The 16,141-nt window shown below is 32.8% G+C and overlaps 1 protein-coding gene across 5 annotated transcripts in view; it reads left to right on the top strand.

Moving 5' to 3' along the window:
• The first annotated feature begins 10,621 nt into the window (after positions 1 to 10,621).
• Positions 10,622 to 16,141, top strand: part of scro (scarecrow) — a 113,875-nt gene continuing 108,355 nt past the window's right edge. For 4 of the 5 annotated variants that reach the window (XM_044392567.2, XM_044392566.2, XM_044392565.2 and 1 more), the window contains exon 1: positions 12,824 to 13,090. In XM_044392567.2, the coding sequence (XP_044248502.1) occupies positions 13,077 to 13,090 (14 nt within the window). In that variant the 5' untranslated portion in view covers positions 12,824 to 13,076. Of the gene's footprint in view, positions 10,643 to 12,823; positions 13,091 to 16,141 lie in introns of those variants that run through there. The other variant, XM_070215451.1, reaches the window with a different exon arrangement.

Genomic DNA, 16,141 nt, shown 5'->3' with positions numbered 1-16,141 from the left:
CCGCAAGCTTGAATAACATATGCATGCACGCACGCGTAAGACCCCTAGGCTACCAATCCTGAAAATTTTCTTCGATTAATAGCGATCTTTTTTTAGGCTAAAAAAAAATTTTCTAAAAAGGGTATGGGAAGGGAAATTGATCAAATACGGTTAAATTTTTTATTTTCTAGAAAAATATTTCTTAATATCAAACATTTTTTTCTAAGTCTTAGAAAATTTTTCAAACATTTTTTCTGTTTTTATGTCTATGATGTAGAAATATTTATAATTTTAATAGCAATTTTTTTTTATTTTTAGAAAAGTTCAGTCTTTTTTTTCTAAAATCAATGGCGATTTTAACCCTCAAATAAAGAAAGGAAGATTAGAAAAATAAACCTTATAATTGAGAAAAAAAAATTGATTAATTTTTTGAGTGCACTTAGTTAATTTTTTCCGCACCGATTATGCGATCGGATCCGTTTTTGGTTTTAAGTAGGGGAGTGTAGGGTAAGGTGACGAACGATTCGATTTTTTAATGTAATTTTCCCAAAAATCAATATTTTTCAAAAGTGTAAAAGCAAAAAGTTGCTTACATCCACTGAGCATCTTTCTGTGAAAGTACAATTAGAAATTCAAACGCAGCTAAATCCTACAGCGTTTGGTGTGAACCATTCTTTTTTTTGCACTTTTAAAAATTGTAGGGTAATGTGACGAACGATTTGTTTTTTAATGTAACTTTACCAAAAATCAATATTTTTTAAAAGTGTAAAATCAGAATGTTGCTTACATCTTCTGAGCATATTTTTGTAAAAGTTCAATTCGAAAATCCATCGCAGTTAGATCCCACAGCTTTTGGCGTGAGCCATCCTATCCAACTGACGGCAGGACTAAAATCAATACAAAACTACAATAAAACTGCAACATTTAATGTTATCAGGTAATATTAGAGTTTTTTACTCAAAATCAACAATAACAATTAAAATTTGTGAATAAAAAATATTTGTCACCATACAATATAAAAGGTTCGTCACGATACCCTACAAGGTACACTTGGAGCAAAAACGGTGTCACTCTCAAACGGCGCAAACATAAAAAACGCTTAGTACCAAAAACTGTTGATTAAGATCTCATTTGTACGAGCATATATTTTTCTGATTTTATTTTTCACTCATCTTCGCTCTGGCACTGCTGAAACACAAATAAATTGAATAGGTTTGCTAGTTTGTGCACCACCTTTTTAGAAAAAATTACCACACGAACAAATTACGGGACTTCTTAATAATATTACTGTAAAAACATTGTCGACACGATGAGAGGAGACGACTACATTTATTTGGAATTTTTAACGTGACGTCATATGTGAGATTCGACGAGTTCGTCACATTACCCTACTCGTCAAATTACCCTACATAGCTCCACAGCTCCATATACAATCAGTTAGGGTTTTTTTGACTTACGGTTGATTTTTTTTGTAAGATTGCGGGGGTTGCGGGGTTACTCGTAGAGTAAAAGGGTATATTGTATTCGTGCAAAAGTATGTAACAGCAAAAAGAAAGCGTTTCCGAACCCATAAAGTATAAAAACGATTTTTAAATGTGTCTGGCGCCCACATTTTTAAGATTTCGGAAAAGTAGTAGTTAGCAGCCTTTCTTTTTAAATGCACTACTTTCAAATACTTCCTATTCGGGAACACTTCATCAGAGAGATTTCTAGGCCATAAAAGGTTATTAAAGAAAAAACCTGGAACTTTAGTGTGGAAGTGTTTATTAAAACTATTTAAATTTAAAAAAATTCTACATTTTTTTATAGGAACTTATTTAAACAATATATTAATTTTATGGGAACTCATTAAAGAGTAATTACTTTGATTGAAAATATGAGAAAAGCACCCTTGTTTTTTATAGCAAAACCGGAAACTTTGAAATTAAATTACAAAAGAACCATGGTCGACCGCCAAGTTCTTTTTGTACGTAAATTCTTAAGAAATCGCGGTCCATCTAGGATAACTTTTTCGCGAATTTCGGGGGTGAGTCCGCTAATGTATAGTATTACCGGGGTTATTTATTGTCATTAAAATTAAAAATATTATTGTGAACTTAAAAGAGCATTCTGCCTCGATAGGAAATAATATGGGCATGGCTCAGGGGTCAAGGGCTAGGCTCTGATACTATTTTGTGCTCGGGGGTACCAGGTTCAAGTCCCGCTGACACCACAACTTATTTTTTTTAGTGATTAGTAAAATCTTACAACTTTTTTAATACAATATTATTCTTAGAAATGTTAAGGAAGTGTTAAATACGCTTCTTAAAAACTTTTTAATTGCTCTGCCTCAGACGGTTTTCGAACCGGGGTCCTCTCGCATCAGAGGTAGATGCCTTACCCATTGATCCATCGCACCATGTTACGCGCGAGTGGATAAGTTCAACTTAAATGTTACGTTAACACGATCCATAACACATATAACTTTTTAAAACTAAAAATGCTACTTTTCACTTATACATTTTATGGAAATTTAATTTAATATTATTTGAATCTTGACTTTCAAAATAATTGTGTCAAATAAACTTTTTATTCAAAATAAATGGTTTAAATTCCGGATAAATTGCGAAAATATTTAATTGGATCAGAAAAAACATTGATTATACTATGTATATAACTTACTATTTATAATAATAAAAACTAATATTGCGACTTTGGTTTTTAACATCAGTATTATCGTTTTAAATATATTTGAACGAAGGTTTAAATATGCTTTTTATTAAAATCAATGATTTATTTATTTGATTTAACTATGAAAAGTAGTAAATGAAATCAACTAAAAAAATATTTGATTTCACTAGCGTTTTTTTTACCAGTGCAGATTTGTTGAAATGCATATACTTTGTGGACAAGAGTAAAAATAACGTTATTTTTGACTTTTATATAAATATCACAGTAGTCTTTTTAAAATAAAAATCTCAAATAATGATTATTTACGGTCCCTGGTTTGTAGACAATTTTGGATATTATTTTTTTCGCTCATTTTTATGTTATCATTTTCTATAGGCGCTTCTTGTAACTGCGAATTTTCACAATTGTATGTACATCTTTGTTTTTTTTTCTACATTTCATTTATTAGAAGATATTTGTAAATTTTTGTTTTTTGTACTGAAATTAAAATCTGAATGATTTTGTTTTTTATGATTTAAATACATTGAAAGAACTAGAGAACCCCATTTGTTTATATTTCGAAAAGCTTGTGGAGAGGGGGAGAGTTACACTTTCACAAATTTATACTTGGATGCTAATAATGAAATTTTAGCACTGTAACTTCACTGGAAGTATCTTTGCGCACCATCGCCATATAAGCCATACTACCCTGCAGGAAACGGAATCAGTTTTGGACCAGTAAAATACTAGTTGGCTCAGGAAAGTTAACTAGTTCAAGTTATGTCCATTTCCTTGTAGCGAAGTGGTCCATTTTTCATTGTCGTCGGAAACAACTAGTCCATTTGCTACTAGTTTTGCACTAGTGACTGTTAACCAATTTACGGTAACAGCTGTTAAACTACACTAAAAAAATATTTTCACGAAAAAATTGGATTTTGGATTGGATTTCACTAGTACTTGACGATGTCTAACTTGACGCTCTCCTAATTAAGTATCCAATTAATAGGCGCGGTCCTTAGAGAATTTCTGATAATTATTATGTAATCAAATACAGTAAATGATAATTAAATGGAATTCAAACAAACTTACTTTTTTTGAGGCAAGTCGCCCTCTCTAAGACTTGAACCCGGGACCTTTGGATTTGTAGACACACTAACTGATTGAGCCATACACGCATCACATTTTGTAATGCCCTAACAAGGTTTATGAATTTTAGTGTGACATAATTCAAAAACAGAGATTTTTCATATTTATATTGCCGTGGACAGATTAAACAAAGTTTAAAATAAAACTAAAGCATCACCTAGCAAACGAAAAACAAAAAAAAATGTACAGAGACTGGGGATTGAACCGAGGACCTCGAGTGTTTGATTTGTTTAGTGTTAAATTTCCCAGGACATTTACACTCTAGGCTTTATTTTTGGATCATACGTGTTTCATTTGCAACTAGTTAAATTCCAGTTGCCTTTTAACTAGACCCTAACATGTATTTGTTCTACCAGTTAAATATTTTTAAGGTTTTTTTTGGTCAGAAAGGTACTAGTCCGAGACAAGTTTCTTTTTTACTAGTTTTGTATTAATCATTATTTCGACTAGCACAAATTTTCTAGACCCTGTGTAGTCCGAATGCATTCAGACAAATTCCGGTTGCTTTATATGAGTTGTATAACTAGTTGTTTTTCAGACTAGTTCGCATTTTTCCTGCAGGGTAACTACTATAGGATAGAGTGTTCCGATGTGCCAATTTTTTTACTCCATGTTCTCAATATTTTTTTAGATTTTTGAGGAAAATTTCATAACGATATCTCAACGGAGCCGCGGCTCCATACAAGCCCAACCAGTGTGCGCTGTGGGGCTGTCCATATATTACGTTTTTGGTGATTTTTGCCCCCCTCCCCCCCTAGTGATCAAAAGTAATCATTCAATAAACACCCCCCCCCCATGATTACGTAATCCTAAGAATAACATTTTTTTTGTTTTAATCTGTGGATTCAAACGGAGATGCAACCCAATATTTAATATTGTTTATAACTGATGAAATACTCTTCGTCAAGCCATTTCAGGTCTTCGCGTCCTTCGTGTGATTGAACCACTAAACTTTCTCTTTTTCGCCGCCCAGCCAATACAAAAATTTTTTCTCTGCTTTCCTATCTAAGTTTGTAGATATAAATAAAGGAAACAAGTTTTTAAATAAATTCTTTAAATAAAAAATTAATATAAAATGATTACGTAATCATTGTGCAAGACCCCCCCTCCCCGTGTAATCAAACAAAAAAATTTCAAAGCCCCCCCCCCCCCCCTAGGTGATTGCGTAATATATGGACAGCCCCTGTGTAAACAAATAAATAAAAATATAACGTATAACACAAACCTTCTGCTTCAATACTTCAGTAAGAAAACAAGGCTCAGTAATTTTTTCGTTAAAGAGCACGAGAGCCCTCTCCATAAAAAAAGCCCATTTCTAAAGTAAAATTGGGGCCTCCGTATAACGATGCTTAAAGTCAATGTCGATCCTAAAATATGAGATATTTATGCAAAATATACAAACAAAAATATTTTATATTACCAGGTTGAATCCCAAAGAGTGCGAGAACGGTGGCCAATTTCGTATAATTAACACTGTGTTACTATTCTCGCAGCTTGCTATTTTGTGCCTACACCCAAAAAAAAAATGGACTGAAATCGCCCTTGGTTTTAGAAAATCGCCTATGAATTTGCTTTACTGGCGATTTTGTCTATATTAAAGAAAGTAGGTTTTTAAAATCAAAGACTTTTTTCTAAAAATAAAAAAAAAATAGACTGCAATTTAGAAATATTTTGCTAGAAAGTAAAAAAAATTTTCTTAGAATTTAGAAATAAAGGTTTTCTAAAAAATAGAAATACGGTTTTTTTTAGATATAGACAAATATTTTTTAAATAACAAAAAAAAATTTTTTAAATTCAGAAAATACAAAAATCTATTTTCGGGCTTCGGAATTATACCCGGTTCTTTCTGTGACGCCACGGCCCTTGTGTTGTTTTTTTTTTTCGTTCTTGTTTGTCACCTTATTTGAATTTCCTTTAATTAAGCACATGGGTGGTTTCAAATTGGAACTGTAATAATAACTGAAATGAGTATACAAATTACAAATTATAAATATAAAAAACCTTACTATTTTGAGAAAAACATCTTGGTCGCCGCACGCGGGAATCGAACTGCTAACCGCCTCACAGTTTGCAGTCAAGCACTCTACTAGCTGCGCCACGGAAGCATCACGTGAGGTGCTGTACAAAGTCTATTCGCATTTTGTTCTCCTATTTTTACTCAAATTGATCTGGCTCTCTTCTGGTTATTCCTTTTAGTTGTTCATTTAATTTTGCTTTTAAATATTTATTGATTAATATTAATATTTATATATTTATTATGGTTCAATAGTAACAGTAATTAAATATTTCAAATTTGAAAAACTTAAACATCATTTTTATCAAAATATAATTATTCATGAGCTAAAAAAAAATGGAATACATTTTTTTTTGTTAATATGTAAAAATTAGTGTTAAAAAAAAAAACAAAATGACACCATGAGATTTTCGTCTCGACGTGGGCTTGAACTCACACTTGCAGCCGCAAGCTTGAATAACATATGCATGCACGCACGCGTAAGACCCCTAGCTACCAATCCCGGAAATTTTCTTCGATTAATAGCGATTTTTTCTTGAGCTAAAAAAAATTTTCTAAAAAGTGTATAAGAAGAAAAATTGATCGAATACGGTTAAATTTTTTATTTTCTAGAAAAATATTTCTTAAAATCACACATTTTTTCTAAATTTTAGAAAAATCTTCAAACATTTTTTCTGTTTTTAGAAACACAATATTTCTATTATGTAGAAATATTTATAATTTCAATGGCAATTTTTTTATACCCGTTACTCGTAGAGTAAAAGGGTATAATAGATTCGTGCAAAAGTATGTTACAGCTAGAAGGAAGCGTTTCCGACCCCATAAAGTATATATATTCTTGATCAGGGTCACTAGCCGAGTCGATCTAGCCATGTCCGTCTGTCCGTCTGTCTGTCTGTCCGTCTGTATGAACGCTGAGATCTCAGAAACTACAAAAGCTAGAAGGTTGAGATTTCCCACACATATTCTTTGGCTTCCTACGCAGCGCATGTTTATTTTAGCCGAGCGCCACGCCCCCTCTAACGCCCACAATCGCCCACTAACGATTTTAAAATGGGACCTGCGCCCACATCTTTAAAGATTTCCGAGAAGTATAAATGCAATTTTGTTGTGTATATTTATACCTATCGAAATGTAGAATCGGACCATTCATTAAAAAGTTATACGCAATCAAAAATTATATATCTATCTCCCTCGCACTCCCTTTAGCTGAGTTACGATTATTAGTCGGGACACCAACCCGACACAGCGTTCGCACTCCCTTTAGCTGAGTGACGGGTATTAGAAAGTCGGGACAACAACCCGACTATAGCGTTCTCTCTTGTTTATTTTTAGAAAAGTTCAGTCTTTTTTTCTAAAATCAATGGCGATTTTAACCCCCAAATAAAGAAAGGAAGATTAGAAAAATAAACCTTATAATTGAGAAAAAAAATTGATTGTTCTGTATTTGAGAAAAATTTTTCTAAAAAAACTCGTTCAATAGAAAATTTTTTTTAAGATTAGAAAATTTTTCTGAAGATTTGAAAATTTTTCCTTTTTATAGAATATTTTTTCAAAGCACAAATAATTTTTTGAGTGTATAATTAAACAAAAATACAAATTTAAAATTTTTCACCCTTGTGTGCCTATGGGAGCTAAATGATATAGACGTCTGATCGTGACGCGCTTTTACCCTAATCAAGGTATGCATAAAATAATACGATTTGGAAAGTTTCATGTCAATAGCTTATAATCAGCGCGAAATATCCTGAAAAACTTACAATTTTTACCGATTTCACGCTATTGTTCTTATGGGAGCTATAAGATATAGACGTCCGATCGGCACGCGCTTTTACCCTAATCAAGGTATGCATAAAATAATAAGATTTGGAAAGTTTCATGTCAATAGCTTATAATCTGCGCAAAATATCCTGAAAAACGTACAATTTTTACCGATTTCACGCTATTGTTCCTATGGGAGCTATAAGATATAGACGTCGATCGGCACGCGCTTTTACCCTGATCAAGGTATGCGTAAAAGAATAAGATTCATGTCAAAAGCTCTTACACTGAGCGAAATATCTTCATTTTGTGAAAGCTATATCCGATTGTTCCTATGGGAGCTATAGGATATAGACGTCCGATCGGGTCGGTTTTTAAACTTGATCTGCGTACATGTTTTAGGATGACTGTGAGAGTTTTAAGTCGCTAGCTTTTAAGCTGAGCTCGCAAACGGTATTGAAACAGACATACAGACGGACAGACGGACATGGCTATATCGACTCCCCTACTGATCTTGATCAAGAATACATATATATATTTTATGGGGTGGGAAACGTCTTCTTTACTTCATTACAAACTTCTGACCAAAACTATAATACCTTCTGCAAGGGTATAAAAAGTGCTTTGTATAACAGGGGTGAGACCTTGCAACCCATCATCATTGCTGTGCGGCGTACTTTAAGTAGTTCAACATTTTATGTATATTTGATAACATTCAGTATAAGTTTCCGTCGTTCCTTTTGCAAATATTCTGTAAAAATAAAAGAAAATTTGCAATCGAAAATCAAATCTTTTTCATTGGCAGACTATTTTTAGGGTGCTGTAATATTTTTAATAGTGATCGTACTATATTTCTGGGAAAGTACTATTTTAATGGTAAAATACCATTTTCATAGTAAAATTACTATTTTCTTGTAACGTAACTATAAAAAATAGTAAGTTAACCACAATTTATGGTTGGGGCTAATTGTATCCTTTTTTACAGTTGCATAACTATTTTTTATAGTAACCCTTACGTTTACAAATTACTTAAGAGTAACAATTTACTTAATATAATTGACAGTTTTTATGTTTGGGGCCTGTTTGACCCCATAAAGTATATATATTCTTGATCAGGGTCACTAGCCGAGTCGATCTAGCCATGTCCGTCTTTCCGTCTGTATGAACGCTGATCTCGGAAACTACAAAAGCTAGAACGTTGAGATTTTCCACATATATTCTTGGGTCTCCTACGCAGCGCCAGTTTATTTCAGCCGAGCGCCACGCCCCCTCTAACGCCCACAATAGCCCACTAACGGTTTTAAAATGAGTCTGGCGCCCACACCTTTAAAGATTTCCGAGAAGTATAAATGCAATTTTGTTGTGAATATTTATACCTATCGAAATGTAGAAGACATTTTTCAAATCGGACCAATCATTAAAAAGTTATACGCAATCAAAAAAATGTTATATATCCATCTCCCTCGCACTCCCTTTAGCCGAGATAGTAGATAGTCGGGACACGAACCCGACTATAGCATTCTCTCTTGTTTTCATATGGGCACTTCCACCAAAAAGTCCACCAAGCCAAAAACCTTGAAACTTGAATAAAACAAAATTCCACATGATTTTGCCCCGATATTAGTTTTTAAATAGTTTGATCCTGAGCTAAACTTAAAATTCGGAGTATAGTTTGATAATTTTTATGACAAAGCCCACCAATATACGCAATAGTTAGTTTTTGGCTATTTTTTTGTTATTTTTTGAACCTGTCTTCGGTTATTAATTTATCCTATAGGAATGCTAATATGTGACAATTTTCTGTACTGAATGCTTCATTTACATGTTAAACTATTAAATTAAAAGCAAAACAGCCAGCAATTGCGGGATAATAGTAAAGAAATCCCCTTTAAGCGGTGAGAAAATATGTCCCGAGCGACATGCCCCGAGCGAATGTGTTTTAAACTGCATAAAAAACAAACTGCAAGCAATTTTTCACATTTCACAGCCACATAATTGGAAAGCATTCTAAAAAAAAATCGCATTCAAATATTCCATCAGAGTTCGCTAAGATCTGGTGTTGAATGAACTTTCCCAAATCCACTTCTGTATTGGTCACGAGCGAATAAGGCAGTTTTTTAACGATATCTTGAAAACTAAAAGTGGTACAAAATCAAGATTTTTACACAAAATATAACTTATATATTGAAAAGAAAAGCTCATTATTAGAATTAAAATCAATTTATTTCCAATTTTTATACCCTTGTAGAGGGTATTATAATTTCAGTCAGATGTTTGCAACGCAGTGAAGGAGACGTTTCCGACCAAATAAAGTATATATATTCTTGATCAGCACCAATAGTCGAGTCTATCTAGCCATGTCCGTCTGTCCGTCTGTCCGTTTCTATGCGAACTAGTCTCTCAGTTTTAAAGCTATCGCGATGAAACTTTCCCGAAAGTCTTCTTTCTATTGCACGTACACTCAGAAAAAAAAATTTCCTTAATTTAAGTCCATTGACCTTGATTTAAGGAATAATGGCTTTAAAATGGCTAAATAAGGCTATACATGGACTTAAAAATTTTTATCCCATATACATTTTAAGTCTACATGGACTAAAAATGGACCTAAGTCCATGTAACAGTCCATATGGCCTTAAGTCCAAAATTAGTCCATGTAGACTTAAAATGTATATGGGATGAAAACTTTTAAGTCCATGAATAGCCTTATTTAGCCATTTTTAGTCCATCGTTCCTTAATTTAAGGAACGTGGACTTAAATCAAGGTAATTTTTTTTTCTGGGTGTAGTACATATGTCGGAGCGAGCCGGATCGGACCACTATATCTTAAGGCTCCCTTAGGAATATTCAAACATATATAAGAAAATTCATTGTTACTTTGTAGGAAGTAGGCGTTTTAATTCTTGACTACTTATGCACGTAATACATATGTCGGAGCGAGCCGGATCGGACCACTATATCTTAAGGCTCCCATTCAAACATATATAAGAAAATTCATTGTTATTTTGTAGGAAGTAGGCGTTTTAATTCTTGACTACTTAAAAACAAAATTCAAAAATAGAAACGCTGAATCTGGAATCCCTGGAACTGCACCGAGTGAGTATTACTTTATCTGCAAGGGTATATAAGCTTCGGCTGGCCGAAGGTAGCTTCCTTTCTTGTTTTTACTTTAAAGGTGTGCAAATGTCCCGAGCGAAAATATGGTTTGGCACCGAAAGCCGAGTCCTTACACACAAAAAAAAAACTTGGTAAAATCAACTGTAATAATTGTCAAACAGGCCCCAGCCAGCAAAATTGTCAATTCTACTAAGTAAATAGTCATTTCACAACAACAAAATACACACAATTAGGAAAGACACAAACCCAAACCAAAAACAAAATACACGTAACTATTTTAATAGTTACGTAACTATCTTTGTTGGTCAATTTTACCAAGCAATTTTTTTTGTGTGTATAGTCATATCCGTCTGCCCGTTTCTATTCGAACTAGTCTCTCAGCGATTAAACTTTCCCAAAAGTCTTCTTTCTATTGCAGGTAGTACATATGTACATATACCGAATAAAAGAAATATAATAGAAAAAACATTGTAACTTTGTAGGAAGTAGGCGTTATTTTAAATGCGAGGGTATGTAAACTCCGGGGTGCCGAAGTTAACATTCTTTCATGTTTTATAGTTACGTACACACAAAAAAAATTGCTTGGTAAAATTGACCAACAAAGATAGTTACGTAACTATTAAAATAGTTACGTGTATTTTGTTTTTGCTTTGGGTGTGTGTCTTTTCTAATTGTGTGTATTTTGTTGTTGTGAAATAACTATTTACTCAGTAGAATTGACAATTTTGCTGGTTGGGGCCTGTTTGACAATTATTACAGTTGATTTTACCAAGTTTTTTTTTTGTGTGTAACTATCCGTACACAAAAAAAAATTTGCTTGGTAAAATTGACCAACAAAGATAGTTACGTAACTATTAAAATAGTTACGTGTATTTTGTTTTTGCTTTGGGTTTGTGTCTTTGCTAATGGTGTGTATTTTGTTGTTGTGAAATGACTATTTACTTAGTAGAATTGACAATTTTGCTGGTTGGGGCCTGTTTGACAATTATTACAGTTGATTTTACCAAGTTTTTTTTTTGTGTGTATAGGTCAATTTTTCTAATATAATTTTTGTGTGAGTACAGATTCGGTAACTCCTACGGTTTTGATGGGTTCGACCCCAAATCCGTCGCCGGTTTCTGAATATGTGAAAATTTGGGAGACAATATTTTATAATTTGAAAGTTTTTTATTATCGCATTTTATCTGCCATTTGGTCATTCGCTTATGAAAACTCACGTGTTAGATACCGAAAAAAAATTACCCTCGATGGACCCCGATTTCTTAAAAATTTACGTGCAGAAGTTAATCGGCGTAAAAAGATGGTTATCTTTTAATTGATTTGCATAATAATAAAGTAACACTTTTTTAGATTTTGTGGTTTTTATCAAAACATAATTCTTGAAACCAACAAAGCTAATTTTTTTATGTATATCTCAAAATATGACCTTGACCCATTTGTATCTAAAAAGATAAAAGATTTAATAATAAAAACTGTAAATATTTTAACATTTTCAAGAGTTTAAATTTTTTTAGAACGAAAATAATATAACACAGCTAAAAACATAATGTGTAACAATAAGTGAACGGAACTCAGTTATCTTCCGCTTACGTATAAAAGTTTACGTTAACTTTTCAGCAAATGCAGAACCATTTCGTTTCTTCGGTTTTTAAGAGTGCGGGTCTGCTTTGTTTAATTGTGTGATAATATGGGCTTAGCTAGCATTTGTAGCGAAAGTAAAAACAATTCAATCTGATGCCGTCCTAAAATGTTTGCATTGGGGGTTGGAATACCAACTTTATTCCCATTGGTTGCCTTCCGTTTCGGCTCAAAATCTCAACGCGTACATGGAAATTGAACGACAATAAAAGCTATAGCCGTCTCTTTCCGGATAATTGGAATTCCCATAAGTATAGTGTGCGAATGAAACGAAACCTACATCGTGAAACGAAGATAGAAGCAGGGTTTAAAACGAGCTGCAATGACCTTACGGAAAGCATGATTTCGGAACAGCCCTCTTTTTTTGTGTAGCTGGTATTGGCTGGATGAAGTAAAATGAATAAGCAATATTTCATGTTTGTTTTGTTCAACTAAGTATGTAGCCAGTACCAAACACAGCACAAAGTCATCGTTAATAGGAAAAACTTATTCGAGGGCTATCCAGAAGCCATCTGAGGAGTACTCGTCAGTACTGTTCAGACCTCTTATTTCATTTGACGGAATCGTGTCGAGTGGATATTCATAATAAATTCACTGACGTGGGCTTATATGTGTTGAAATTTACATACATACTTATATTGTGCTAAAGAAACAAGAATCAGATGTTACATATTCTAAGTGAATTTCGTCTTCAAATCGTCTTTTAATAAATCGATCTCAATAAATACACTTTCTATTGAGATTCATAAATTTTTATATATGGATATATAAACAAATGTACAACATTAAGTGAGTTGAATTTAATATGTTAATATGTGGTGCGCTATAGACTGTTCTGACAAAAATTTTATCTACGCTTTACTTTGGATAATTCTGAATATGTGTCCTAACAAAGCAGTATTATAATTATTATTTTATATTATTATTTTAAATTACAAACCATTTTCAACTTTTTCAGCCGAAGAAAAAACTAAAAGGCTTTTTAAATAATTTAAATATACACACAAACAAATCGATTGGTAAATCTAACCAATATAATAGTAAAACTGTCCCCAACCACAGAATTGCCACTTTTACCAATTAAATTTTGTTGTGTCTATAGACATAGTGACGGATCCAGGATTTGATTACACAGGTACACAGCCAAAAATTTCCACACACCATTTCTAATTTTCCATGATAATAGGGTGCTCCTGAGTAAAAGTCCCATTAACACAAAAAATTTGCTTGGTAAAATTGACCAACAAAGATAGTTACGTAACTATTAAAATAGTTACGTGTATTTTGTTTTTGCTTTGGGTGTGTGACATTGCTAATTGTGTGTATTTTGTTGTTGTGGAATAACTATTTACTTAGTAGAATTGACAATTTTGCTGGTTGGGCCTGTTTGATAACACTATGCAGCATCAAAAATGAACCTGGATGAATGCTATATTTTTGGATTCGTTACGAATTCCCAAGTTAAACTGCGTTTTCCTAAAAGTTCCCCGACGCAAGGATTCTTAGCAAAAGGACCTCAAAGTTCGAAAAATGCTGTAATTGACCAACTTTGCGGAGCTCTCAGAGGCAAATGGATGCATGGCTTGGTTCAAAGTTAAAGTTTTTTAAAAGATACACCCTTTATCTTTCAAACCCCATACATAAAATAATTTTAGGATTTTTTTTAGGGCAGAAATAAATTCCAAAAAACATAGTTGAAATCGTCGAGGCTTACCTTATAACATACTTCTGGGAAGAGAATATTGCACTACAAGCAATATTTTGGGCGAAAAAAAAATGTTTAAAAAAAATGTATATATAAAATTTATTTATAAAATTTATTTTTTTAAACTTTTTTTTTTTAAATCTAAAAATATTTTTTTTGGGTTCGTCGAGTCTTACTGTATAATGCTGCGAGAAATTTTGTCCAAGGAAACCTCTGAGAAAGAAGATATCGCACTTTGAGCGATATTTTGAGCGAAAAAATAACGCTCAAAAAATAATCATTATTTTTTGATCGATATTTTTTTCGCTCACAATAATAATAATTATTCTTTGAGCGATTGAAAAAACTCAACAAATAATTATTAAAATGGAGTAAAATGTATAAAAATCAAGAAGTGAGAAATCATTGCGGATATGGATAGAGCACACAAATAGTAGCCGATTGGTATAATTCGTTTGATTATACGACTTTTCCAAGTGGATGATTTTTTTGCTTGAAAAATACATCGATAATCATTATTTACGGTCCCTGAAATAAATAATTTACAAAGACTGGGGATTGAACCGAGAACCTATTCAGTTTGGTTGGTTTTGTGTTGAATTTCCCAAGACATTTACACCCTAGGCTATATTTATACCCTTGCAGAGGGTACTATGATTTCAGTCAGAAGTTTGCAACGCAGTGAAGGAGACGTTTCCGACCCCATAAAGTATATATATTTTTTAACAGAATCACTAGACGAGTCGATCTAGCCATGTCCGTCTGTCCGTCAGTCTGTCTGTTTCTATGCAAACTAGTCTTTCAGTTTTTGAGCTATCCAGATGAAACTTTCCCATAACTCTTCTTTCTATTGCAGGTAGTATATATGTATGTCGGAACCGACCGGATCGGACTACTATATCTTATAGCTCCCATAGGAAGGATCGGAAAAAAAAACGTTAAACAAATTCTAGCTTCGGTGTTTTTTCAAATATTACCTTCTACTCTTGGGTATATTATTTTTTATATACATATTTCTGAATTTCGAATTAAATATTTAAAAAATCGGATCACTATATCATATAGCTGCCATAGGAACGGTCGAAAAATTAAATGGAAATTAATAGGAAAAAAATTATATCTTTGCTGATTTTTATTACATTCTCTTCTCCTCTGGGATATGACTAATTTTAAATATTTCCGAATTTCGATTTTAATTTAAAAAAAATCTAAATACTATATTATATAGCTGCCATAGAAACGATCGAAAAATTAATGTGAAATAATAGAAAATTTAACATTTTTGCGATTTGTAAATTAATGGAATGATCTGCATGGGTATATAAGCTTCGGCTTGCCGAAGCTAGCCTTCTTTCTTGTTTCGGATCATTTGTGTTTCAATTGCAACTAGTTAAATTCCAGTTGTCATTTAACTGGTTTTTAACATGTATTTGTTCTACCAATTCAATATTTGTAAGGTTTTTTTTGTCAGAAAGGGACCAGTCCGAGACGAGTTGCCTTTCCACTAGCACAAATTTTGTAGACTTTTTGTAGTCCAAATGCATCCAGACAAATTCTGGTTGCTTTATATTAGTTGTATAACTAGTTGTTTTTCGGATCACTTCGGTTTTTTCCTGCAGGGAATAAATAACACAGGCTGACAAAATTTGACATGGGTCGGTGTCCAGGCCTGCCACCATTTTATTTCGATAAATGAGACTTTTCTAGGCATAAGTTGCCACTACGCTTATAGTCCATCAGCTCTGGTATTTGCGGTATTTTTAATTTAGGAAAATCACAAATTTTCTTCGTCTTTTGGGATATATCTTCAAGAGTGGTCAACCAATTTGGGTAATCTTTTCGGAATGAAGTAGTTACATGTCTCTTGTATACGGTCGTTTTGGAAAATTCAATCCAAATGAACCACAAGAGAAGGGTGGCGCATTCAAAATTTTAAAGTCACAGCAAAGTTTAAAAATTTTCATATGTGAACAGTGTTTAAAAATTAAATAAAAATATTTTCTTCTACAATGCATTTTTGACCCAAAGATACCTTATGTACATTTTTTGGGACACAATTTATTACAGTTGCGTAATTTTTTTATTAAGAGTAACTATTTACTTGGTGGAATTGACAATTTTTGTGGTTGGGGACT

This window comes from Drosophila takahashii, chromosome 3L (assembly GCF_030179915.1).
Source record: "Drosophila takahashii strain IR98-3 E-12201 chromosome 3L, DtakHiC1v2, whole genome shotgun sequence".
NCBI lineage: Eukaryota > Metazoa > Arthropoda > Insecta > Diptera > Drosophilidae > Drosophila > Drosophila takahashii.
The sequence above is the reverse complement of the archived record's forward strand: the minus strand, read 5'-3'. Positions and strand labels throughout refer to the sequence as shown.